We start from the raw sequence: 27,009 nt of genomic DNA, 5'->3' as shown, positions 1-27,009 counted from the left end.
AAAGAGAAAAGCCTACGAGGCGGCATGGGGAGAGAGCATTGAGCAAGACTACAGAGAAGGCGAAGCCCTCTGGCCCAGGCTGCTGTGAGTCAGCTCATTTCACAGCTGGCGCTGGGCGTTCGGACAGGCATGCGGAAGCATCCCGTGATGCCCTGATGTCATCCACTGTCCGACACTGTCCGCTCTTGCTGCCTTCACTTCAGATCCACCGTCAGGTAAATGAGGACAACCGCCTGGGAACCAAGCTGACATTCAATTACCACGCTCCGGTCACGGTCAGGGTAAAGGGGCCCACTTTTAAGCCAGGAAAGGATCTGAGAAGGGGGCCTCCTGGTCAGCTCATGGACAGAGAGACACATATTATCACTTCTTGGCACATGCTGAGCACTGCGAGGTTACGCAGGGGTTTTCTGAAGAGTTGCCCCACTGAGCCCACCACCAACTCAAATGTGGCAGGGGAGAATCAAAGGTTTAAAGTTAGACTGGGGAAGGGGAGATCAGACAGAAAGCAGTGGTTGTATGGGGCTGGGAGGGGAGCAGGGACTGACTAGCAAAGAGGCACTAGGGAACTTTCTAGAATGATGGAAGTGCCCTAAAACTGGGCTGTGGCCATGCATGCAGAACAGCATAAATGTACTCAAACTCACAGAACTATGCAATTATCACAGGTGAATGTATTCACCTGAATAAAGCAGTTTTTAAAAAGTGGTGACCATGGGGGTGCCTTGGTGGCTCAGTCATTAAGCGTCTGTCTTTGGCTCAGGTCATGATCCCAGGGTTCTGGGATTAAGCCCCACGTCGGGCTCCCTGCTCAGCGGGAAGCCTGCTTCTCCCTCTCCTGCTCCTCCTGCTTGTGTTGACTCTCTCGCTATGTTTCTCTGTCAAATTAATAAATAAATAAAACCTTTAAAAAAAAAAGTGGTAACTACACACATTTTTTAAAAATCTATAAACTGAAAGGTGGTTTTTCAGAAACGTGATGACTCTGCCGCTTGGCTCTCCACGTTTCTTTCTCCCAATTCTAACAGGTGTGGGTTCTAGGCTTTTCCCTTTTCACCTCAACAGAAACCCGCCTTTCTGCCTCCTGGCCCCTAGGACAGATGTTCTGAAAGCTTCCAGAAGGAGGGGGCGGCCCTCTTTCTCTCCACCGCAACCCAACTGCAGACCAGTGGTGGCAGGCTGGGGGGAGCAGCGTCAGCAACCCACAACCCCCAACCCTGCATACACAGCAAACGACCTTCTCCTCGGGAGCCCTACAGCCAGCCACTGCCTCTGACCCCCCAGTCCCCTGCCTCCCGGTGACACCCGGCTTCCATATGCCTGTCCTCCCCACTCCTGTCACCCCCAAAGTCCCCGTGTGACAGTGAACTTCACCTGCCATCTACCTCAGCAGCCGCCCCTAGGACTCCACCTTAGATCCTCCTTGGGCTCACGCTCAGACCTCTGTCCTGAACGTAACCCTCCTCCAACCCCAGTTCCTCCTCTGATGGCCCATTTCGTTTCCCTTGACAAGTCTGTTCCCAGACACTGCTTGTACTTCAGGACCTCTCCCTCTCTCCTCGGCCCTGGCCACTGCAGGAAGCTGCCCCTGCAAGGCCTTGCCCCCCACAGACTCCCAACACTGGACACCAGCCACGCCTCAGACCAACCCCTTCATACTCATCGATTAATAATCCCAGCCAAAGATGGAAAACAGAGAAACTCAACTTGGTCAAGACAAAACATGATTTAAATAGCCATCATCGGGGCACCTGGGTGGTTCAGTCAGTTGAGCAGCTGACTTGATTTCCACTCAGGTCATGATCGCAGGGTCCTGGGATCAAGCCCCGTGGCAGGTTCCACACTCAACTGGGAGTCAGCCTGAGATGCTCTCTCCTCTCTCTCTGCCCCTCTCCCCACTCATGCACATGGGCAGGCACACGGACACGCTTGCTCTGTCTCAAATAAATAAATCTTCTAAAAAAAAAATAAAAAGGGCACCTGGGTAGCTCAGTCAGTTAAGCGTCTGCCTTTGGCTCAGGTCATGATCCCAGAGTCCTGGGATCAAGCCCCACACTGGGCTCCCTGTTCAGTAGGGAATCTGCTTCTGCCTCTCCCTCTGCCCCTCCCCCACTTGTGTGCGCACTCCCTCTCTCTAAGAAATAAATAAAATCTTTTAACATATAAATAACCATCATCGAGCATAGAGCAAAGCAATCCACAATGATTTAAAATGTGCCTGGGGGGGGACACCGAGGTGGCTCACTTGGTTAAGCGTCTGCCTTCAGCTCAGGTCATGATCCCAGGGTCCTGGGATCAAGTCCTACATCAAGTTCCTTGCTTGGCAGGAAGCCTGTGTTCCCCTCTGCCTGCCGCCCCCTGTTTGGGCAGTGTCTCTCTCACATACACACAAAAACAGATACAATCTTGAAAAACAACGAACAACAACAAACTGAAAAGCCCAAACATTAAAATAAATAAATAAAAATAAATTGTGCCCAGTGTACTCGTCCTCCCTCAACAAAAGCGATCTGTGATAACAAGTGCTGTGTTAATCCAAGGAAAAGGTAAACCTCCATTAAAAACCCAAGTTTAGAAGTCTATATAGGTTCTATGAGGAAAGTTCTTTCCAATGCTGTTTTAACGATTAACCTCCCTAGTCAAGAAAGCAAATGTTGGCAGCCGCTGAGAACAGAAAGAGTCAGCAAGCAGTGCCACCGCCAAGGTCAGCGATGACTCAGCACACACAGTTCCTCCCAGGGAGGCTGGGATGAGTACTTCACTGGGGGCTGCTTCTTTTGCCCTGCTTCCCTGCAGTCAATTTCAGTATTATTTCACCCAGGGAAACTACAACACTTAAAAGAAGAAAGTTTTCAGGCAGCAAGGGTAACTGGAGTCTTGTGCTTGATATTTAACCAATAATATTCTTTTAGAGCTGCTTGTATACAAACCAGCATAAGACAGCCCATTCACCATCAATGACCTGTATTTAGTATCTTATCCCTTATCTTTTGAACTTGTGGTTATCGAGGGAGGAGAAAACAGAGAGGACAGGTCTTGTACTCAGGTTTCTCTCCTGTAAATGGGTCAGGGCCGTGGTTAAGTATTAAACGGAAAAGAGATCATGTTGTCCTAACAACAACTTTTCAATTAAGCCACGTTTCTTGTTCGGCTAACATACAAGACCACTCACAGAATAGGTCATTCAATAATCATCACATTTTAGAGCTGGTGGCGGGTTCTTCTAAGCCCACCGCCTACTTAACACATAGGAAAACCGACAGCCAGGAGCAAAACTCGCAAGACGACAGTGCCAAGTCGCCAGGCACACGGCCTCTAGGCCTGCGCTGTCCCAATCGGCAGCCTCCGGCCACACGTGGCACCTACACACACTTCAAGCATGGCCAGTCCAAACTGGACGCATCGTGAATGCAAACGCATACCTGATTTTGATGATTTAGTGAAAGTAAAAGTGTAAAGTATCTCATGATTAACTTTCTGTATTGATTACAGTGAAATGGTAACAGCTTGCATGTATTGGGATAAACAAGACATAGCCAAGTTAATTTCACCTGTTACTTTTTACTTAAAAACAAAAACAAAACCATGGCTAGGGGTGCCTGGACAGCTCAGTCTGTTAAGGGTAAGACTCCTGATTTCAGCTCAGGTCATGATCTCAGGGTCATGGTGATGAAGTCCCAGAACCTAAGTCAGGTTCGGTGGGGTGAGGAGGTTCGGAGCCGACGACTAAAGAAAGAATTCTTAAGACGTCGTTGGTGCAAAATGGTGGTTTATTAAAGCACGGGGACAGGACCCGTGGGCAGGAAGAGCTGCTGCCCCGGGTTGTGAAGGTGGGCATGTTATATACCCCACGGTTGGGGGGAGGTAGTGAAGGAATGGGAGGTTTCAACAGAGTTCTCACATGCTAGGGAGGGTCTACAAGGTGCCGGGGGGAGTCTTTGCCCTTATGGCCTGATCAATGTCGTCTTTAGGTCAGGCATTAACATCAAGATAATTGGGAGATTCTTGGTGGGGCATTATGATCTGGCTATCATTTACATTCCTTTCTACTCCAGTCTCCTCCAGTTTATGGTGGGAGGGGGACATTAGGGCTTCAGGAACCAAGAGTTATTTGCCTCTGGAAATTTGTGCTATTGATAAGGTAACCTCCCTGTTTAGGTCTCTAGGACATCTTGTAGGGCAAGGGAGATTCCTGTTCTGCAGGATTGCGATCCCTGCAAGTTAACTATGTATCGTTTTATGGCAGTCAGGGGTGCCTGAGGAATGCTACACATATGGAGGGGAGCGGGTGAAGAGGGGGTGCAAGGCGCCAGCTTTTGCTTTGTCCTCAGCCAGCCTCCTGCTCCCTCATCAATGGGATCAAGCTCAGCACTGGGCTCCATTCTTAGTAGGGAGCCTGCCTGGGATTCTCTCTCCCCCTTTCCCTCTGACCCTCCCCACTGCACACGCACGTGCTCCATCTCTCTCATTTATAGTAAATAAATCTTTAAAAAAAGAAACATAGAGGCCTGTGGTGCTTGTACCAGAGCCCTGGACCTCAGTCCCGTGTGCACCCAGCTTGCTGTGTGGCCTTGGGCGAGTCTTCTCCACTCTTCAGGGCTCCGTTTCCTTATTCGTAAAATGAAGGTGTTAGTGGGTCTCAACTGGGGGCATCTGGCAAAGGCTGGAGACATTTTTGGTTGTTATGATGGATCAGGGATGCTCCGGGTATCTAGTGCGTGGAGGTCAGGGACGCTGCCAAACACCCTGCTGTGCACGGGGCAGTCCCCATAACAAAGATCGACCTGGCCCCAAATGTCAACAGCGCCAAGGCTGGGAAACCCTGTGTTAGACTGAGGTGGCCTCCGTAGGGCCATTCCGGGGAACTGCCAAACTGTCTTCCACAATGGCTCTACCATTTTATGATCCCCCATTCCCCCGCATCCCTGCTCGCACCCAGACTTCTGCCAGCCTTCAGGAGCTCAGATAGGTTTTGATAAAGTCTGTTCTACGGACAGTGCCCAAGATTGTTTACAGATTACCACAGTCATAAAGAAAAACCTCAGCCATTGTCTTACCTGGTGCCTGTAATTATACCAGCCATTGGAGCCCGCGACAATCACCACCCAGTGCTTGCCTCCATCCTCGGGGTCATCCACGGTAACAGCACCGGCGCCCAGCAGCACGCTGAGCAATACGGCTACTTCCCAAATCATTCTATGCCTCAGAGTTCAATGGCAGAAATCTTCAATGGAAGAAAAAAAGCAGTCAAGCAAAAGAGGAATGACAGAAACAGAGGAATACTGTTGGCCCCTAAGAAAATACCACAGCCCATGGGTCAAAAAGATAAGAGCATTTGGTCATCTGATGGAACAGCCTAAGGATAAAAACAATGACAGAGCAGAATTTTATCTTTGGCTCTGCAGCCCCTTTCCCTAGGGGGAAAAGGATCTACCCATCTCTCTCTCACTCCAGGTGGAAGTTATGGGTATAAATCAAAGCTGAGAACACTCTTTGGGCAACCTTAAAAGGTTTTAACAAGTTTTTGTCATAACTTGGAATACAGCACATAAATCTCACCAACAAAATTCACTGTATTAGATAAATGTCTACCACATTGCATGAAATGTTTGCAAGAAAATACACATATAACAGGTGCACACAAAATGGGGAAGGCAGACACCATTTAACAGTAGTTATTGATGGGGGGTGGTGGAATTTAGGATCTCTTTTTATCTTTTTACTGTAACAGATATTACTTTTGCAGTAAAGTTTATAAAAATTCAGTGTATGTCCAATATAAACACAGAGGGACGATTCCTAAGTTTGTGAGCAAGTTATCTGGGTAAGCAACATGCAAACAGTAGCAGTCCAAGTTAACATCTTTGTACATTTATAACCCATTTACATGTAGTCACTACAGCCGATTGAACAAGTCTTATCCCTTGTTTTAGCGGAAGGGGAGGTTAAAGCAAGAGAAGCTAACCTGTCCGATATTCACGAAGAGCCAGCTCTAGCCAGAGACCAGAACCCGTGTCTTCTGAATTCCCAGCTCAGTCTTTTTGCCATGGCCCTACGCGGAGACTTCCTTCTTAATGAAATACATGCCCCACCTTATACTCCACCACCAAAGCTTCCACGTTTTAAAGCAAAAGGCAGCATGCAGCCCATGACCTGGATATCTTGCCTCCCTCACACCAGACTCTGCTGCCCTGCATCCTGAATACGTTATTCTAGAAAAGGCGCCCTTCCTGTGATAGAGCTAGGCCTGTCACACTAAGAGGAGCAACGGTCTCTGAGATGCAGGGACTCAGCAGCACCAAGTCTGCGAGGCTGATCTCTGCCTTCGCTATTCGTCCAACAGCGCTCGTTCATGCACTGGCCTGTCCATTCAGGCAGCTGGCCAGAGGCTCCCAGACACCTCCCCTGATGGAGAACAAACCAGCTGCTCTGAAGGCAGAAGGGACAGGACGAAGCCTCTGTCCCTCCGGGCACAGAGCCAGCTAAGGGATGAGCCTCCTGCAAGCTTTAGAAATCAGCCTTAGCGCCCTGTGCCTACACTGTGCTCAAACTCAAAATGGACTGAGCAATGGGTTCCCCCACAAGGTAAGGGAACAGGAAGCTCTAATTCTGATCAAAATTTAAAAACCCAAGAGCATCTTAGGCCACTGCTTCTCCAACTTGATTGTGACCCCCATCCTCTGGGGATACAATTCTGATTCAGTAGGGCAAGGGTGGGCCCCAGACTCTGCGTTTCCAAAAAGCTCTAGGTGATGCCCAGGACTCTAGTTTGATGTATCGGGGCTCTCCACTAACCTTGGGGGGCTCTAGTTCACCTCTGGTCCAAAGCCCCACAAACTGACACTACTCCTTACCCGCCACCCGCCTCTGGTAGCTTTTTTTTTTTTTTTAAGTAGGCTTCACACTCAATGTGGGGCTTGAACTTATAACCCTGAGATCAAGAGTCACATGCTCCACTGACTGAGACAGCCAGGTGCCCCGTCCAGGACCCCAATTCTTCCTTTCTTTGTTAGAGAGAGAGAGAGGGAGGGAGAGAATGCACAAGCAGGGAGAGCAGCAGGCAGAGGGAGACGCAAGGAGCCCAATGCGGGACTGAACCCCAGGACCCTGGGATCATAACCTAAGCCAAGGGAGATGCCTAACCGACTGAGCCACCCAGGCACCCCCAGGAACTCCATTTTCACTGTGTAAACAGAGTTGGTGCTAGATGCAGACTTCATTAGCATCACGGTACACCTGCCCATGGATGAACGGGTAACTACAATAATGTACCCCAAATTTGTTCTTAAGCTTATTCTAAAATGGTCATGCTTTGTTTTGTTGTGTTTTGTTTCTCAATACGGCATATGACGGATGAGGTCAGGGAACAGGTGAGGCCAGTGGACAGCTCAAGCCACCCCGGTGCCAACCAGCAGGCCTTAATTAATGTGCTAACATGCACCTGAGGGCGCTCTCCCAAGTCCTCTTGACCTGACCATGGCTCACTGCAGGGCTGGGAGGTAATTTACAGCAGAGGAGACAGTGACTACAGAAGCAACCCCACCAGAAGCTCTTTGTTTCCAAGCTCGCCCAGGAGCCTCCTGACCACACCTGAGCCTTCCCCTGGGGTAGCGGCTAGTACACTTTTTCTCTAAAGGGCTGACAGTAAATATTTTACCCTGCAGATCACACCATCTCTGTTGAGCTCTTCTGCCCTGTACTGTGAAAGCAGCCAGAGTCCACAACTAAACCAGTGGGTGTGGAGATGTTCCAATAAAACTAGGACAGGTGGTCTCTTTGGCCTGCCCTAGAGAGCGAGAATATGCCTTCAACCCACATGACCAGTCCCGCCTGGCTGGTTCTTTTCTTCCACCAGCAATCATTAAACGGGCTTCCTGGTTTGCATACCAGTTTCTGAGTTTGGTTCATGTGACTTAATCACAAAGAGGCTCATTCCTGAGAGGCCCTGCCATGTGACTTCTTCTCTTCATACTTAGGGACAAAAATACATAAAATACCAGAATGAAAAGGATGGCCTGCCTATGAACCACAGAACGGCACCACCAGCCTAAATGCCTACACTGGCAAACACCCCAGCATGCGCTGAAAAAGCAACGCAGGGTTATTTTTACAAATTCAAATTCATCTGTCATTCTTCTCCTAATATGCTAGCACTCTACCTCTCAGTGACAAAAAGTGCCTTATTAATACACAAATGATACTTTCACAGTTAACGTTTGGCAATGGTTCCCGTCTATCACTTTTTTGTTTCTTATAAAAACAGAGTATGTTTCCTTGAACAGAATGGCAAGCAAAAAGCCTCACAGTATGACACTGATTGGAAAATGTCACTTAAAAAACACATATGCTGAGGGGCATCTGGGTGGCTCAGTCAGTTAGGTTTCCAACTCTTGATCTCAGGGTCATGAGTTTCAGCCCTGTGCTGGGCTCCACACTGGATGGAGAGCCTACTCAAAATAAATGAAATTTTAGGGACACCTGGGTGGCTCAGTCAGTTAAGTGGCTGCCTTCGGCTCAGGTCATGTTCCCAGAGTCCTGGGATCAAGTGCCGCATCGGGCTCCTTGCTCAGCTGAAAGCCTGCTTCTCTCTCTCCCTCTGCCTGCCACTTCGCCTACTTGTGTTTTCTCTCTCTCTCTGCCAAAAAAAAAAAAAAATCTTTTAAATAAATAAATAAATGAAATTTTAAAAACACGTATGTTAATACCATTCTGGGAAATATATTGGGGCCTGGGGTGAAGAGGAGACATGAAAGTAATATAATCTTTCCGTTACCCTCAGCAAGAACACGTCTCAAAGCAAGCAGCCTCGCCCAGCCATTTCCTGATCAGCAATATTCTTGGTAAAGTCAAAGCCTCAAAACAAAATCACAAATAATTCCGCCACATAACACGACTGTGATTCTTGTCCTATCAAAGAGAAAAGTTCACGAAGACAAAAGTAAGGGATCCCTGCAGAGCTAGCTCTCCGGGATGGCTATTTTGTAGTCTCCCCACCCATTCATTTCAATAGCCGACAAATAAACACAGCTTGAGCAACCACTAGGTGACAGGTGCCGAACAGGGACCCAATGACAGAACCCTTCATATGATTTAAATCTACACATTGTCAGAGGGGATGAGTGTTAGGGAAAAATACAAGGCAGGAAGAGGAGTCCAGTAGGAGTAGGAGGCACTGTTTTTCAAGACTTGAAGGAGGTGAGGAAGTCCCCCGTTTCCCAACAGCTAAATGCTGGAAGCCACATACATGGTCATCGACAGAGGGCTGTCTAGCTAAGTCAGTTACGGTACAGCCTTATGATGGGACACTGGGGAGCCTTTAAGAAGAGCAAGATGGGTCTCAATGCGCCGAGAGTGGGAAGATCTCCCAGGGGTCTGTAAAGGATGTATGCGGAGCCTGCTATCATCTAGGGGGAGAAACTGACAAAGACAGGTGTGACCCTAACCAGGGGAGAAAAGGTGTCCCCCAGAGCACACGTGCGGACATGCTACACGGGACGGCAGAGTGGGATACTTGTGGGTTTCTGCAATAAGCCATGCAAAATGTACACTTCACACAATCCTCGCAAAAGCCTATGGGCCAGCCTCATCGCTCTGTTAGTGGAGCTGAGCAGAGAGGCTGGGCAGAGAGAGAAATGTGCTGGTAAGTAGCACCACAGGGGCTGACACACAGATCTGCTCCTGAGACTGCTTTTTCTACTCCACCCCCTCACTTGTCACAAGAAGAGCTGTTTATGCGAAGGTCTGCAAGACTGGGTCACCACAAGTGGGTGCACAACACATCCCACTCGGGGCCCGAGCCCCTCCTCAGCAGGTCACCACCCACCCCCAACTGTGCTCTTTACCACCCTACTATTTTAAGGTACTTGTGGGCAATATGTATAAAGAAGAACTCTCCTCTTAGAAGAGCCCTTCAAAGGAAAACCTGAACCACACAAAGTCAAGATCAATGGCCAAGCCTCTACAAATGAATTTTACCAGCCTTCAATGACAAGTCCTCTGCTGTTCCCACTTGGTCTGGCATCCCTCTCACAAGGAGACACAAAGTCAGTAATTCCATTAAAGGACTCTGCTTGACTTAAAGAAGTAAGCTTGCAAGGGAGGTTCAATTCATTTGAGAGGTTCGGGACAGAATGCCCATCCTAGATAAACTGTCACCAGCAACACAAGTAATGAGGCCCCAATCACAGGACTATCAAAGTCAAGTTCAAACCAAAGTCTGACACCAAAGCCCACATCTTAACCATCAGATGTGACCTCTCACTGCCAGTCCTGATTTGCTACTAGCTCTGGGTTAGAAACAAGAAAGCAAAGACAAGCAAAGCAGTAGCTAGGCAATGACATCTGAAAAGAGCTTTCCAAACCTGAAGGTCTTTTGATTCCGCTCTTCACTCCGGGGGCTTACAAGAAGATCAACGTAAGTAGACCCTGACTGACCACATGCAAGAGAGATAAGGAAAGATGATAAGGACCCCTCCTTCACCGAACTGAGTCACATTCCTCTGAGCACCCATCTCAAGAAGGTCTTGGCCTGCTAAGCTCAGTTTACCCAGAATCCTGTGAGAATGGCCCACTTTTGTCATCTAATCAAGTTCCTTGCAATTTTCCAAGCACTGACCCTTTCAGCCTGCCCATAAATCCCAACTATCCTTGCTGTAGTTGGATCTGAGCTCAGATCTACACTGAAGTATCTGTCCCTAACATAATTACTGGAATAAAACATGTCTTTCCTCTCTGGACCTTAATTATCTGTGCAATGAGATGGTAGAACTAAAAATTAAGATTCATATTCAGTTCTCAAACCTTTTTAACTTCCTGTTTTAAGAGTGAGATTGAAACAAAATCCAGGGCACCTGGATGGCTCAGTCTGTTAAGCCTCTGCCTTCAACTCAGGGATCAAGTCCCGAATCAGGGTCTCTGCTCAGCAGGGAGTCTAATTCTCCATCTCCACAATCTCCCACCATGCATGTTCTCTCTTTCTCACAAAAGCAAATTTTAAAAATCTTTTTAAAAAATTTTAAAAGGAAAAACAAAACAAAAAATCCAACTTCCAACTAGCTCTTGTCTCAAATGAAAACTATTTTTATTAAGGTTCATCAATATTTTTCCTACACGGAAAATTTTTGATTCGGGTACATGTCCTTTGAAGTTACCTAATTCTGACTATATGCAATTTTTTCCTTTATATCTCTGCAAACTGGGTAACAGCAAGACAAACAATTCTTATCTAAAGACACACAAATGAATTCTATCAAGTGGAGGCTGGGTTGATTTCCGGTTGTAGAAAGAAGCCAGTTTTGCCTGTCATTTTTGCCCATCGTTTCATTATTTCTGACCCTGGAGTCTCCTTTGATCTGGTGGCAACTATCACACTACATTTCCTCGTAATAAGTTAAATATAATCTTTAGTACTTGTTCACTTTTATACCTGCATCAAGTGATGACTTTACCTCTCTTAAAAATGATCTTTTGGGACACCTGGGTAGCTCAGTCAGTTAAGCATTGACTCTTGGTTTCAACTCAGGTTATGAACTTATGGGTCATGAGATTGAGCCGGGGCCGGGTTCCACACTCAGCAGGGAATCTTCTTGAAGATTCTCTCCCTCTGCCCCTCCCCCCACTCTCTCTCTCCCATATAAATAAATAAATCTTTTTAAAAAGCTGTATCTTTTAATACTACAAAAAGTACAAGCAACTAAATCATAGTTCCAAATAGACACATTGATAAACACTTTAAAAGTTTCTTAAGTTAGAAGAATTTTTGAATCTAGCAAAGTAAAATTTGCCCAATGGTAAACAGTTTTTCCACATTTTTATTTTCACAGCTGACACTTAAGATACGCACACTCTTTTAAAAGATTTTATTTGGCAGAGAGGGGAAGAGAGCACAAGCAGGGGGAGCGGCAGGCAAAGGGAGAGGGAGAAGCAGGCTCCCCGTGGAGCAGAGAGTCTGAGTTAAGGGATAGGGGACCTTACTCAAGCGACAGTATTCACTTCAATATACTTTTACTGAACAATGCTGGGCATGGTATATTTCACCTCCCTAACAGTTAACATTTTTTCTCTTCTCCTTTCCCACTGCAACATCTTTAAAATCCTTTAGAAGCCTCAGCAATTCTCCTGAATATTACCACAGGCACTCCCCACTGGGACCTCTCTTCAATGCTTTTCCACACTACAGAACTACCTAAGATACACATCTACTAAATTCAGTTTCCCAGGGGCTCAGTCGGGTAAGCATCCACCTCCAGCGCAGGGCATGATCTCAGGGTCGAGCCCTGAGTCAGGCCCACTGTTCAGCGGGGACCCTGCTTTTCCCTCTGCACCCCCCATCCCTGCTCATGTTTGCTCGCACATGCTCTGTCAAAGAAACAAAAATCTGTTTAAGAAAACAAATTCAGCTTCCCAAGCTTTCAGGACAAAATCTAAGTCTCTTAGAGCAGCACAGAAGGGCTTGCAAGATGTACGACTCTATTCTTATGAAACAGAGCTCATGAAATGCACCACCCACACGAAATCCCTAATTCCAACCAGGCTCCATGGCTCTGGTCCAAAAGTATGGCTCTTTCCATGCCTTCACCATGCTGTTTTCCAGATGAAACATTCTTCTCCATCACTCTAGCTCCTCCCATCCCTTCAAACTCCATTCCCGTGCTTTTCTGCCAAATTCTACCTCTTCCCACAAATCAGGATGAGATGCTTCCAACAGGGTTAGATGCTGCCCCTGTGCAAACCTGAAATACTGAAACGATTCTCTATACACTGCCTCTCCCCTTTAGAAATAACCCCTGCTCAGTGAGTAAGGCTCAGTGAACATTTGCTAAGGAATGGAACCCTAAGGCAAAAAAAGCTGAGCTCCTCCATTCTCAAGGACCACAGGGCAAGTCTCAAACAATGGGCATTTGTTTTCATGTCTAAAACGAAGCCCATGATGCAAAGTTCCTTCTTCCAGGCCCCCAATTCTACCATTCTTGGCATGGAATTACCCACGAATATATAACCTCACCTCTAATAGTTCAGGGATAGGGGACCTAACCAAACTTTCACTTTCACGCTTGAAGTGAAATCACCCTGAGTCCCACCAGCTCAAACCTCTGAGAACTGGGGCATCCCCAACTTCTCAAAAGGAATGTTTTTACACGTTTGGGTATTTCTGTCGTTGTAGTTACCTGCTTTTACCCTTGGCTACAGAGAACTGGGTGGAAATGGTTGCAGTTCTCTACATTACAAGAACCTAGAGCCCTGCTCCTGGATTGTGAAGGTCGGACCTAAGCGCCAGACCCTGCCCAGCACACCCTGGCGATGGGACCTTAGCCAAGACCCTCTCCGTGCGCCCCCTTCCCCCTTCGCTCAGCGCCTGGGCTTCCCGCCGGAGCTCGCGCAACAGAAGAGAGCCCCCAGCAGCCCACGACCACCTCTCGGGAGGATGGGCTGAGAGGTCGCAGCATTTCCCTTTGGGATTCATCATTTCCCGAAATTCTCTTTCGCAGAGTGAGAAGCGGATTACTCAGGGCCGCGGGAGCTGGAAATCCCGCCCGCGAGGCCCAGAGCCGCGGCAGAGAGGCAGCCCCGGCCCGGGACGCGGGGTCCCGCCCGGAACCCCGGCTGGGGCTCGCGGTTACCTGTGGCGGAAGCCCGCGTCGGCGGCGGTGGGGGGCAGGATCGTGGGAACTCCTCGCGACGCGCAGCCCCACACGCGCAGCCTCAGAAGAGCCACCTCGCGAAACCCGCCCTGCAGTGATTGCAAGTGGCACCTGGCTCCCGGCTTTAATGGCCTAGGGCGCTGCATTGATTGGTGGAACTTCGGAACGGGCACCTGCGAAAGCCAATGGGAGGTGCGGCAAGGCGGGGCCGGCGAGGCAGAGGGCCTACAAGTCCCAGCATGCAGATGCAGGAGCTTCTGCATCCCGCGAACCTTGCAGCTGGGGTTCTCCCAGGGCTCTCCAGCTTGAGCAATGCGATGGGGCTGAGGGGGGCTTGCCTGGAGACGCAGGTAATTCCAGAGTGTCCACCGAAAGATCAAAACCGGTGTGCGGGGGCACTTTAACCCACTGGTTCCCAAACTTGTCGCACTTTGGAATCATCTGTAGGGAAACTTCAAAAATACCGATGCCCCTGTGCTGCCCCAGGCATCATCGTGAGTTCCTTGGTCTGCACGTGCTCTGGGTTTTGGAATCTTTAAAGATCCCCCCGTGAATCGAATGTGCAGGTCCATCTAATCCTCGAGACAACCCTATGAGGGGCCGGCACTATTATTGTGGAACCGGTTTTACACTTAGGAGGACAAATTAATCTTCTGAAGACCGCATTAGCTCCCTCCCAAGTGGCGGAGACAGAACCCACACCCAGGCAGTCTGTCTAGTTCCAGAATCCTGTCATCTTCATCCCTGTGCAATGCCATTTATCAAATGTTTGGTATTATTATCTCACAAGGAAACTCCATACGTACCTGTGTCGTGTGGTTGATTGAGCACATTAAACTGAGTTGAGTGGAATTGATGTTAAGAGAATTAAGTGCAAAAGACTATGCAAGCACACCAAGTGTAAGATCTAGGGCTGCATTCGCGGGTTTTCTCATTTGATCTTCTTTTATAATCTTCTTTTTAAAAGGAAGTCATGCTAAGGCATACTGCCCTGAGCCTGCTCCTTGTTTTTGTAAATAAAGTCTGAGAACAAAGCCAGGCCCACGGGTTTCCGTATTATCTCTGGCTATTTTTACCAACAAGGCAGAGTTGAGTCATTATACAAGAGACTGTATGGTCCATAAAATCGAAAATATTTACTCTCTGACCATTTACAGAAAAAGGTTGCCAACCCTGAGTTAAGTACTTTTCCACAGTCTTTGCTGGAAAGTGACTATCGTCTTTCTTCAGACCCACGTCTATACAAGTCCAAAGCTAATCCTCATGACTTCACGCATTCAGTCTTCCTCAGTGGGGAGTGTTAGGAGTTCATTCAACCGTTTATTCAAGAACACATTTAGTGGATGTCCCTTATGGGCAAAGTGCAGCTCATTATTGAGAGAAATTAGATTTTTTTTTTTTTTTTTAAAAAGAGAGAGAACATGCCTGCAGAGGGGTCAGTGTTGGAGGGGCAGAGGGAGAGAGAGAATCTTAAACAGGATCCACGCTCAGTGCAGAGCCCTAAGTGGGGTTCCATCTCACAACCCTGAAATCTTGACCTGAGTTGAAATCAAGAGTCAGACACTTAACAGACAGAGCCAGGCAGGTGCCCCAAGAGAAATGGGATTCTCTTCTCTCCCTTTAAAGGAGGAACAGCCTGTCCTTAACCACTCAATTCACCCAGAATAAATGGTGGCCTTTGGCCGGTTAAATTTTCGCAGATGAAATGGAACAGGAGTAGTGGCCCAATGCCAGACATGTTTAGGCAAACAAGGTCCAGGGACAGCCTCCTCAGTCTCCCTCAGTGGCACCATGGCAGCTGAGAGTATGGGACAAGAGAGGGGAGCTGAAAATTGAGGACCATTGGGTGGCTGGAGGTTGGCAGGGGGTTCCCATGGTAATGGTCAGAGAGCCTCAGAAGAGACTGCTAGGTGTTTAGCCTAGGCCAGGCACAAGGAGGAGGCTGAGATAAGAGGGTCCTGGAGGGAGAAGTGGGTGCACATGTGGGCTCTGCCATCAACCCACCTGGATTCCAATTCCAACTCCAGCGGGCACAAGCTGTGGGATCTGAGCAAGTTACTTAGCTTCTCAGTGCCTGGATTTCTTCAGCTGTAAAATGAAAGAACACCACCGACTTCTCGCCGTAAATTGAATGAAACACAGTATTTAGTACCAAGGAAGTGCCCCATGAATAGTGGTTACCTGCTGGGTCAAGAGCATGATGAGAAAAGGGGGATAGTAATCTCTGACCTTAGGCATGGCCTGTGCTCTGAGACCTATGCATGGAATGGAATGGCAGCATGGTGTGCAAAGGGTAGCGCCAGTGGGAGGTGCCAGGAGCCAAAGGGTAGGCACCGGAAGAACCGAGGGTGGCAGGAGGGTGACAGGCTCCTGTAAACATATAGGCATGAGGACAGCCCCCTCGATTGTCCCCAGATATCAAGCCAGATAAAAATCTGTGATACCACAAGATGGTGGCAGATAACCCAGCCACCAGAGATAAGCGCATTGAGAAGCCATTTCAGAGTCCATCTTTTTGTGTCTAATACTGGGAGACTAAGTGAGAGGTTAAGATTAGAAAGCTGTCAACATTGGAGAGAGTAGGGAAGAAATGGGTTAAGTGTAGAGCAGGTTTCTGCACCTCACCATGACTGACATTTGGGGACCGGGTTGCTCTTTGTAGTGTGTAAGGTTGGGGGGCTATCCCGCGCCTTGTGGGATGTCTAGCAGATCAGCATCCTGGCGGCTACCCACCTGATGCCAGGAGCACCCTTCCCTCAAGTTGTGACAACCAAAAATGTTCCCAGGCATAGCCAAAAGCCTCTTGGGGGAAGGAGGGGCAAAATCTGCACAGATTCCGCACCCCCCCCCCCCACCCCCATGATGAGAATCACTGGTTCAGGGAGAGAGAGGGCTCAACATTCATTCATTCTGTTTGATAATGATGGTCAAAGGCATGGACTCTGGATCCAGACATCCTGGATTTTTATTCCATCTCTGCCACTTCCTGGCTGTGGGATCCTGGACAATCTCTTCACTTATCTGTGTTTCATAGGTTGTTGTAAATTTCAAATGAACTGATACACATGATGAACAAACTCAGAACAGAGTCTAGTCAGGTGTCCACTATTTCTCGAGTGCATAAGTGCTAGACGCTAGCCTGAGTCCTGAGGATCCCTATAGTCAACTGTCCCCACCATGAACAGACTCAACTTTTATATGTGGATATTTCAACCGAACTATGTAATATTGTCGATCTTAAAAAAAAGGGGGGCGGGGTAAGTGGAGGCAAGCTCAAAAAAGGAGACATTTATTTGGAAAGAGCAGAGGAATTTCAGTTTGAGACAGACTATTGCAAGCTATAGGTGAGCGCCTTGAGGGTTTGGGGTAGGTTGTATTTGTGGGGAGGGAAGGTAAAGAGGGAAACATTCAGCCGGAAGTCAATTTAGAATCAAACACACATGAAGACCAGCTTTGAAAATGAAGGGGTCCAGGACAGGCCCCTCCAGAATGTGCGAGTTTGGCGTGTGGATTATCTTGAGCCGAAAGCACCATGAGTTCAAGAGAAAGTTTTGTCCCTCTCTTAACCACGGGGAAGAATCTAAATTAAGGGTCTTTCCCCGAATAAGAGTTATTAACAGAGATTGGTTTCATCTGTGGCCCAACTGTATGGTAGGGCCAACATCTACTTACCAAACATCGGCTCCTCTTCTTCTCACCCTGTGAAGTACATTCCTTTCTTCTGAAGTCCCAGATCCGTACTGGGACTCAGTCGAATTAAATGGCACAATAAACGTACGTGCAGATTGCTGTGATCCTAAACACAGGGTGGGGGGAGGGGAGGGGCACCATCTCTTCCTGGTTGTTTTGGAAGGAGTTCCAAGCAATCAATAAGCATTTATTTCACCCTGTGGTAGGCAGTATTCTCAGACTGGCCCCCCAAGAACCCTCACTCCTGTATGAAACTCCTTCTGCAGGTTGGGCGAAACCTCTGAATAGGATGTATTAAAACAGAAACAGCAGGCCCAAAATGGAGTCACTTATGCTAAGCCCCACATAGCAAACCTAGACTTCCTAGCAACAGGACTGCAGCTTCAGCCTCTCCCAGGAGTAGAATTCTTAACCAGTCTGGAATTTCCTGATTAACACTAACAAGGTCATCTGCATGATAGACCCCTCGCTTCTTCCCAGCAACCACTCCCACCCTCCAAGAAAAGTGATCTTGCCTGAAACCGTCCTTTCTTCTGTTTTGCTAACAACTTCCTTGTCCCACCCATTTCTGCCTATAAGTCTTCCATCTTTTTAAAGATTTTATTTATTTATTTATTTATTTGAGAGAGAGAGAGAGTAAGAGTGTGTGTGTGCGTGCACACCCACAAGAGCAAGAGGACAGAAGAAGAGGGAGCAGCAGACTCTATGCTGAGCAGGGAGCCCAACGTGGGACTTATCCCAGGACCCTGAGCTGAGGGCAGATGCTTAAGTGACTGAGCCACCCAGGTGCCCCAGTCTTCCATTATTTTTTTTTTTTAAAGATGTTATTTATTTATTTGACAGAGAGAGATCACAAGTAGGCAGAGAGACAGGCAGAGAGAGAGAGAGGAGGAAGCAGGCTCCCCGCCGAGCAGAGAGCCTGATACGGGACTTGATCCCAGGACCCTGAGATCATGATCTGAGCCGAAGGCAGCAGCCCAACCCACTGAGCCACCCAGGCACCCGCCAGTCTTCCATTTTATACAGCTCTTCTGATCCCCTTTCTACTTGCTAGCAGGTTGCTGCCTAATTCATGAATCATTGAATAAAGCCAATTCAATCTTAAAATTTACTCAGTTGAGTTTTTGCTCTTTTAACAGATCACATATCACTCCTACGATTATGTTATTGTTGAAGGTTAGTTGGAAGAGAGGCAGGCAGAGACAAGGGTCCCGCCCTAAGAGAACAGCCACCCTTATAAGGATTTTACACCACCTTGAAAGGAGCCCTCCACCCTTCCCGCGTGATGGATGACAAAAACCTGATTGGATGACAGGCTCACAGAGGGTTTCTCAGATAAAAACAGCGCTGCCACCCCACCAAGCCAGTTAAAAAACTTCTAGATTCAGGAAATCCAGGGGCAACCCTCTGGAATCTCCTCCCTCTTTGGGAGCTTGGTACTATCACTTTACTAGGACTCAGAAAACTTTGCTGCCCACCACTCTTAGTCTTGTCTATTTTTTTTTTAAGATTTTTATTTATTTATTTGATAGAGAGAGATCACAAGTAGGCAGAGAGAGAGGGGGAAGCAGGCTCCCCGCTGAGCAGAGAGCCCGATGTGGGGCTCGATCCCAGGACCCTGAGATCATGACCTGAGCTGAAGGCAGAGGCTTAAACCACTGAGCCACCCAGGCGCCCCAGTCTTGTCTATTTCTTCATTCTTCGAAGTGGCATGACCAAGAACTCTGGGCACTGAAGAAGGAAATCCTGTAACATTGTATGGCAAAAGAGAGGTCATTTGGGCAGTTGAGCCTACTCTAATCATAGGAGCCCAGTTTCTCTGGCTGGTGGTTGAGATCCATTACTGATAAAATCAAGGTATATCATAGTAGCTGCTCAGTAATTGCTCGTTTTCATCTTTATTCATCCCCATTGTATTTCTAGTTTAGTCTTCCAACCATGCTGCAATCTGTCCTCTACACATCAGTCAGACCAGTGACACTTTGAAGTCTTACACTTTTAGATCACCTCTCTGTCATAACCACACCTTACTCTGCAACCCTATCTTTCACCACCTGCACCCCTTACCCCCTCCTGCCAGCCACGCTGGCTTCATGGTGACACCAAACACTCCAGTCTCATGCCTACCACAGACTCTTCCATTGGCTTTTCCCTCTGCCGGAAAGGTTCTTCTCACTGAATTCCCAAGACTTATTTATTTTCTTATTTGCATTGTGAAATATAATACAGACACAGAAAAGTACATAAAAACACATATGTATAGCTGAATGAATGATTATAAAATAAAACCTGCACTACCCAGGTCAAGAAATTAAACGTCATCAGCACTTCAATCATTCTACCCCCCTCCACGCCCACCTCCACCCAAATGCCCCCCAATGGCCACAATTCCTTTCCCACCCCCACAGAGACCCACCCTGTCCTTATGACCACTATTTCTTTCTTTTCTTTTTTTTTAGACCACTATATCTTTGCATTTCTTTATACGGTTAGCATCTAAGTCTGTATCTTTAAAGAATATAGTTTGATTGCACCTAGTTTGGAATTGACATGATCGGGATCATCCTGTTCATTTATGCCTTGTTTCTTTACTTAAAAACGTTTATTATTGGAGTACAGTTGAAATACAATATTATATTAGTTTCAAGTATATAGCACACTGAGTCAACAATTCTGTGCATTGCATAATGCTCTAACTTTTTTTATTGAAGTATAATTAACATATAATTTCATATTAGTTTCAGGTGTACAGAGTCTTGATTCAATAATTTTGTGCATACTCATTGTTCCCTCAGTAAATACAGTCACATTATTCCAATAGTATTAATTATGTTTCCCATCCTGTACTTTTCATCTCTGTGGCTTATTTTTTTATAATAGAAGTTTGTACATTTTTTTTAAGATTTTTATTTTATTTATCTGACAGAGAGAGACACAGCGAGAGAGGGAACACAAGCAGGGGGAGTGGGAGAGGAAGAAGCTGGCTTCCCGCCAAGCAAGGAGCCCGAATGCAGGGCCCGATCCTGGGATCATGACCTGAGTTGAAGGCAGATGCTTAACGACTGAGCCACCCAGGCACCCCAAAGTTCATACCTCTTAATTCCCTTTATCTATCTACCTTGCCCTTCCTCCCACTCTCCTCCCCTCTGGGAACCATCAGATGGTTTCGCTGTTATTTGTGTTTCCTTATTCTTTCTTTTTTTTTTTTTTTAAGATTCCACACATAAGTGAAATCATATGGTACTTGTATTTCTTTGTCTCACTTACTTTACTTACATGCTTTGCTTCTTTTAGTAAACACTACGCATATGACAATCTTCCATGTGAATGTTAATAGAAGTAGTTCATTCATTTCCATGGCATCATTTGTGCTGTATGGTATCATCACAATTCATCCTTCTACTGTTTTGGGGTTTTTTCTTTTAAGATTTTATTTACTTATTTAAGAGAGAGAGAGCAGGAGCAGTGGGGCAGAGCAGAGAGAGAGGGAGATGCAGACTTCCCGCTGAGCAAGGAACCCGATATGGGACTCCATGCCAGAACCCGAGGATCATGACCTGAACCCAACACGGGAACTCAACCGACTGAGCCACCCCGGTGCCCCCCCAAACCAGTTTCTAGGTGGGTTTCCCGTTTTACATTCCCACCAGCCAGAGATGCCAAATCTCATTTGCTCCACAACCCTGTCGACACTTAGTGCTGTCAGACTTTTTTTTACCAGTCTGATAGGTCTTTAATCCACTTGAAACTGATTTGTGTGAATTGATTGAAGTATTTCCTCATTTAATTCAATCTCTACCCATGTGTCATTCTCTCAGAAAGGCTTCCCTGAATATTAAATAGAATAGACAGCCCTCCCCCCACCCTCAACTCCCCCTCCAGAGTTCCATCCATCACTCTCTATCCTCTTACCTTGTTCGTTCTCTTTCTCTTAGCTTTCGACGCTGTATTCGATATTTATTTCTCTTGTGATGTTGTATTTTATGTTTATTTGGTTGGGTGATTTGTATTTTCTTAACAGATAACCAGCCGTGGTCTAAGGGCATCACACATATCCTTTTAAACCTTTTAACAACGCCATGAGGAGTGGCCCTATATAATGAATACTATTATTAGCCCATAATATAGATGAAGAAACTGAGCCTGGAGAGATTAACTAACACGTTCAAGGTGACATAGCTAACAATTGGCAGAGCCAGGCAATAGTGCGGGTGTGCACTGTTAGTTTATTATGTGGTTCTCTGGACGTGGGGTGGAGGGGCGGTTGTCTCTGAGATGCTTCTAATTGGCAACCTTAAGCTGTCTACCTTTCCCTGCCCTTTATCCTATAAGATCCATCAACACCATCTGGAAAGGAAGTTGAACAACACAGTATGGAAGGAAATAGAGGAACACAATATTTCCTACTCATCCGAGGATAACTGTGTGATTATTTAACCCTACTAAGAGAGAAAACAGAACTAGGTAGGGTTTGTATTCTAAGCTCTGTTCGAGAACATCCAGGCAGGCCTGCACAGTCTCACCCTTGGAAGAGGAGAAAAAGGAGGTTGTGCTGTCAACATGCACTTTCACCATAAAGCAGATCTAGCAAGAAACACATGAGCTTTCTACAGAGGCCTGGTGAGGACTCAGTAAACACCAGGTGATGATAGAAGAGGAAGAGGTTCTAGGGTAATCAGAAACAGGTCTAAAGTCAAGGACTAGGGTGCCTGGGTGGCTTAGTCGGTAAAGCGTGACTCCATAATCCTGTGATCCCGAAGTCCCAGCAGGGAGCCTGCTTCTCCTTCTCCCTCTGCCCCCCCCATCCCCTCCGTGTGTTCTCTCTCTCTCATTCTCTCTCTCTCTCAAATTAAGTAAAATCTTAAAAAAAAAAATAAATTCAAGGACCTCAGAAGCCCAATTTTTAAAGGTCTTTTTCCCTTTAGCATTAAAGCTTTCATGTTTTCTTAATACCCACTCAAGACGTGTTAGCAGGGTATTATTCTATCTCTTAGTTCTCAATAAAGGATTAATTAATTAATTAATAACATCTATGAAGTGAAGTAGGCACTATTACTATTCCCATTTTACAGATTAAAAAAATAAAGGCTCAGAGATATTAAATATGAGGTCCAAAGTTTGTAAGAGAAGTAAGCCCAGAGAGCAGGGGTTATGAATCAAGCTCAGCTGGGTCCTTTCTCCCCCAAGGTTATTGTCAAGGTTGTATTTCATTACCTGGTGGCATATGCTTTTCAGAAGGACCAAGGCAGAAATTCTGACTGGCCTTAATACAGTTGGTTCCTAAGTAGAAGACACTGAATTGTATAAATCAGCAGGTGTGTGTGAGTGAGTGAGTGTGTATAATTACAAGGCTTATTGCAAAATCTGTGGCCCACTCCAAGGAAACACACAATTTTCCAGATTCATTTCTGACCACATTTTATGTCACCACCTCTTGTCTCTCTTCTTTTACTTTTACCCCCAAAGTCCTTCTTTTAACATAACAACCTGTACCTGGGAAGAGAAGACATGCTTTTGTAAAGTCAATTTCCAGTGCAATGCTGTGTATCTCGGGCACTTACCATGAATGCGGAAAAAATATGTAAAGGCCTCTTATTTGTGGCGAGCAACGCCGTGGACAATAAATTACATGAGCCTTTTAAGATGATCTTCCTTCAGAATATCCTAGGAAGACGGGACAGTCTTCAGGAATTGTCATAGATCGGTTTCCTAGAAGCAAAGCCTGAGAGATGATTCTTGTGCTAACAAGCTGTAGGGGGCAAGCTCCGGGGACAAACCTGGAGGAGGGTGTTGGAAGGGGACAGGGTGAAGGAAGAGGCTCTGGAAAGATGTGGGTTCAGGAAGAAGCAGGTAAAGGCTGATCCCATGAAGAACTCGGAGCACAACTGTACCGTGGGGGTTTCTCTACCCAGAGGCAAGAGGGCTGAGCTGTTTCTTCTCGCATCAACCGGTTATTGGCCATGAGGACTGTGACTTCCAAGGCCTCTCCTGGCAGGGGACAGCTTCCCTTAGCCAATGGCAGAGTGGGCACGGAGCAGGGCACCAAGAGTTCCCGCTACACTGGGACTATCACAACTTACGTGTGATACTAAAGTCGGGTATATGTGATAGTTTTCTGGTTGAGCTGTTCTATTTATTTACTTGATTTTAATAGACTTTATTGTTTTTAGAGCAGTTTTAGGTTCACTGCAAAATTGATCAGAAAGCACGGAGAGTTTCTATCTAGGTCCCCATCCCGCACAAGCACACAGCCTCCCCAGTGATCCACATCTTGGTCCTTTTATTACCATCAATGACCTTACATGATACATCACCACCACACAAAGTGCACAGTTTACATTAGACTTCATTTTTGATGTTGTACATGCTATGGATTTTGACAAATGTATAAGAGCATGTATCCACCATATACGTATCAAACAGAATAGTTTCACTGCCCTAAAAATCCTCTGTACTCTGCCTCTTCATTCCTTCCCTCCTCTAACCCCTGGCAACCACTTATCTTTTGTACTGTAGTTTTTACTACTTTTTTACTATAATTTTGCCTTTTCCAGAATGTTATGGAGTTGGAATCCTCTGGTATATTGCCCTCTACACCCCTGACTTCTTTTTTTTTCCCCTAAAGTAATCTCTGCACCCAGTGTGGGGCTTGAACTCATGACCCCCAGATCAACAGTCCCACAGCTCCAACTGAGCCAGCCTTTCACTTAGTACTATGCATTTAAGTTTCTTCCATGTCTTTTCACACTTTAATAGATCATTTCTGTTTTTCTTTTAAGATTTTTATTTATTTGACAGAGATCACAAGTAGGCAGAGAGGCAGGCAGAGAAAGAGAGGAGAAAGCAGGCTCCCTGCTGAGCAGAGAGCCCGATGTGGGGCTCGATCCCAGAACCCTGGGATCATGACCTGAGCCGAAGGCAGAAGCTTTAATCTACTGAGCCACCCAGGCGCCCCAGCTCATTTCTTTTTAGTGCTGGGTAATATCCCATGGCCTGGATGGACCCCAGTTTATTTTTCCATTCATCTACTCAAGGACATCTTGGTTGTTCCCAGGTTTGGCAGTTAAGAGTAAAGTTGCTGTAAAACGTCCACCTGCAGATTTCGCGCAGCTGTAGGTTTTCAGCTCACTTGGCTCAATACCAAGGAGTGCAACTGCTGCATCCTATAGCAAGAGTGTTTCATTTTGTAAGGAAGTGCCACAGTGTCTTCCAAAATGTTTGCACCTGTTCCATCCTGCGTCGTCCCCAGCAATGAATGTCAGCTCTCATCCTACATCCTCACAAACACCTGGTGTCATTCAGGGTTTGCACGTTAGCCCATTCTAACAGGTGTGTAGCGATGTCTCATTGTAGTTTTAATTCATGGTGAAATGTACACATGATATTAACCCGTGACATTGAACATCTTTTTGTATGTTTATATGTCATCCCTGTATCTCCTGTGATGAGGTATCTGTCCAGGCTTTTTAACCATTTCTTTTTTAAGATTTTATTTTTAAGTAATCTCCACACCCAACATGGGGCTCAAACCCACAACCCCAAGACTGAGAGTTGCACGCCCCACCACTGAGCCAGCCAGTGCCCCTTGACCATTCTTTTTTTTTTTTTCTTATTGTTGAGAAAATAATGTGAAGATTTATTCGTGTATTTTGGAGAAGTCTTTTATCAAATATGTCTTTTGCAAATATTTTCTCCCAGTCTATGACTTGTCTTTTCATTCTCTTGATTTATTTACAGTTTTTAAAAATGTTTTACTCAACACAGATGAACCTTGAAAACACTATGATAATTGAAAGGAGCCAATTACAAAAGTCCACATTGCCTCATTCCATTTATATGAAATGTCCACTAGGCTAATCTATAGAGTCAGAAAATAGTGGTTGTCAGGGGCTGAGAGAATGGGGAGTGACGGCTAACACAGTTTTCTTTTGGGAGATGTCCTAAAATATTGGTGGTGGAGGCAAAACCATGAATATACTAAAAGCCACTTTACACTTTAAAAGAGTGATTTTTGTGGTACATAAATTATATTACCATAAAATTGTTACTTTTCAAAGTTTGCGCTATAGAACTAAGAGGTATACAGATTACTTTATTTTTTTCCTTTTTAAAAAAATTTATTTTTTAATTAACATATAGTATATTATTAGCCCCAGGGAGTTTATTTTATTTTTTGAAAGATTTTATTTATTTATTTGAGAGAGAGAGAGAACACGAGCATGAGCAGGGTGGGGGAAGGGCAGAAGGAGAGAGAGAAGCAGACTCCTCACTGAGCAAGGAGCCCAAGGCAGGGCTTGATCCCAGGACCCTAAGATCATGACCTGAGCTGAAGGCAGACACTTAACCGACTGAGACACCCAAATGCCCCTTTATAGGCATTTTTAATAAAAACTTGGGTTTCTGTTTATTAAAAAAAAAAAAACAAACCTTGGGTTTCAGGTCATAATAGGACTTTCATATATACATAATTTCAGTGTCACTCACCCTCTCATTAATGCTCCCTGTATTTTATGCATCCTTCAAAACTGCATTCAGTCCTTTATGGAACAAGACTGGGTGTAAATAAAAAGATAAAGACTGAAATACCTGATTCATCTTTATGTTCCTCAGGTGTCTTACCCCTTAGGGGTCCAAAGATTTTCATAGGTGCCTTTGCAGTATATTTCAGAAGCAAGAGAGAATGTGACGGTCAAGGTCCATCCCCAGGGGTTACACGTCACGTGCTGAACTCTGCTGCGCATCTTGGGGAAGTGCCCTTAGTTACCAACACAAACGGTCAACATCTTCTCCTTTGGGCCAGTAAGCACTTCTTAGTCATTTCGCAGATGCCCTTTGACTGTCATGTGATGCTGTGGACAGGGCCGGATCAGGTGACTTACCCCAATTAATCCACTCAGTGGATCCAAGCATTTCCTTTAAACTGTGACCCTGGGGAAGTCTCTCAGCATGCTGACATGCCCAGAATGTCATACCTTAGTGTGTGCTGAGAGGTAGATTGACAGAGTTCTTAGACTTCCAGAATCAAAAGGCACCTTGCGGGGGATGCAGTAAGAGTGGAAACAAATGAACGACCCAGAAACTGGCTAGGCAAGCTTGCCCAAGGCACTTCATACTTACCGCCCATCAACCCTTTCTCACCCTGAAAATCAGAGACTTGAATTCAATGATCTCTCAGATCTCTTCCCACTTTAACAGATCAGCTGGTCTAGGGCTTCCCAAACTCTGGGATTTCACTGATCAGTACAGTTTTTGCAAACATTCAAGAATTGACACAGGGTGTTAGGGGTGCCTGGTTGGCTCAGTCGGTTACATGACAGACTCTTGATTTCTGCTCAGGTCATCATCTCAGGGTCCTGGAATCAAGCCCCACATGGGTCTCCAAGCTCAGTGGGGAGTCAGTTTGGGGCTGCTCTCTCTCTGCCCCTCCCCTTGCTCACACACTTTCCTTCTCTCTCTAAAATAAATAAATCTTGGGGCGCCTGGGTGGCTCAGTGGGTTAGGCCACTGCCTTCGGCTCAGGTCATGATCTCGGGGTCCTGGGATCGAGTCCCACATCGGGCTCTCTGCTCAGCAGGGAGCCTGCTTCCCTCTCTCTCTCTGCCTGCCTCTCCCATCTACTTGTGATTTCTCTCTGTCAAATAAATAAATAAAATCTTAAAAAAAATAAAATAAAATAAAT

General features: G+C 46.3%; 1 protein-coding gene across 1 annotated transcript in view; it reads right to left on the bottom strand.

Moving 5' to 3' along the window:
• The window catches only part of LGMN (legumain), a 33,804-nt gene extending 20,051 nt beyond the window's left edge, over positions 1–13,753 (bottom strand). Inside the window, exons 1-2 of the mRNA XM_059373495.1 lie at positions 13,620–13,753; positions 5,058–5,224 (exon numbers count right to left, since the gene is read on the bottom strand). Coding sequence (XP_059229478.1) covers positions 5,058–5,195 — 138 coding nt within the window. The 5' untranslated portion in view covers positions 5,196–5,224; positions 13,620–13,753. The remainder of the gene's footprint in view (positions 1–5,057; positions 5,225–13,619) is intronic.
• Positions 13,754–27,009: the final 13,256 nt, after the last annotated feature.

This window comes from Mustela nigripes, chromosome 13 (genome assembly GCF_022355385.1).
Source record: "Mustela nigripes isolate SB6536 chromosome 13, MUSNIG.SB6536, whole genome shotgun sequence".
Classification (NCBI taxonomy): Eukaryota; Metazoa; Chordata; class Mammalia; order Carnivora; family Mustelidae; genus Mustela; species Mustela nigripes.
Note: the sequence above shows the minus strand (reverse complement) of the source record. Positions and strands in the feature narration are given on the sequence as shown.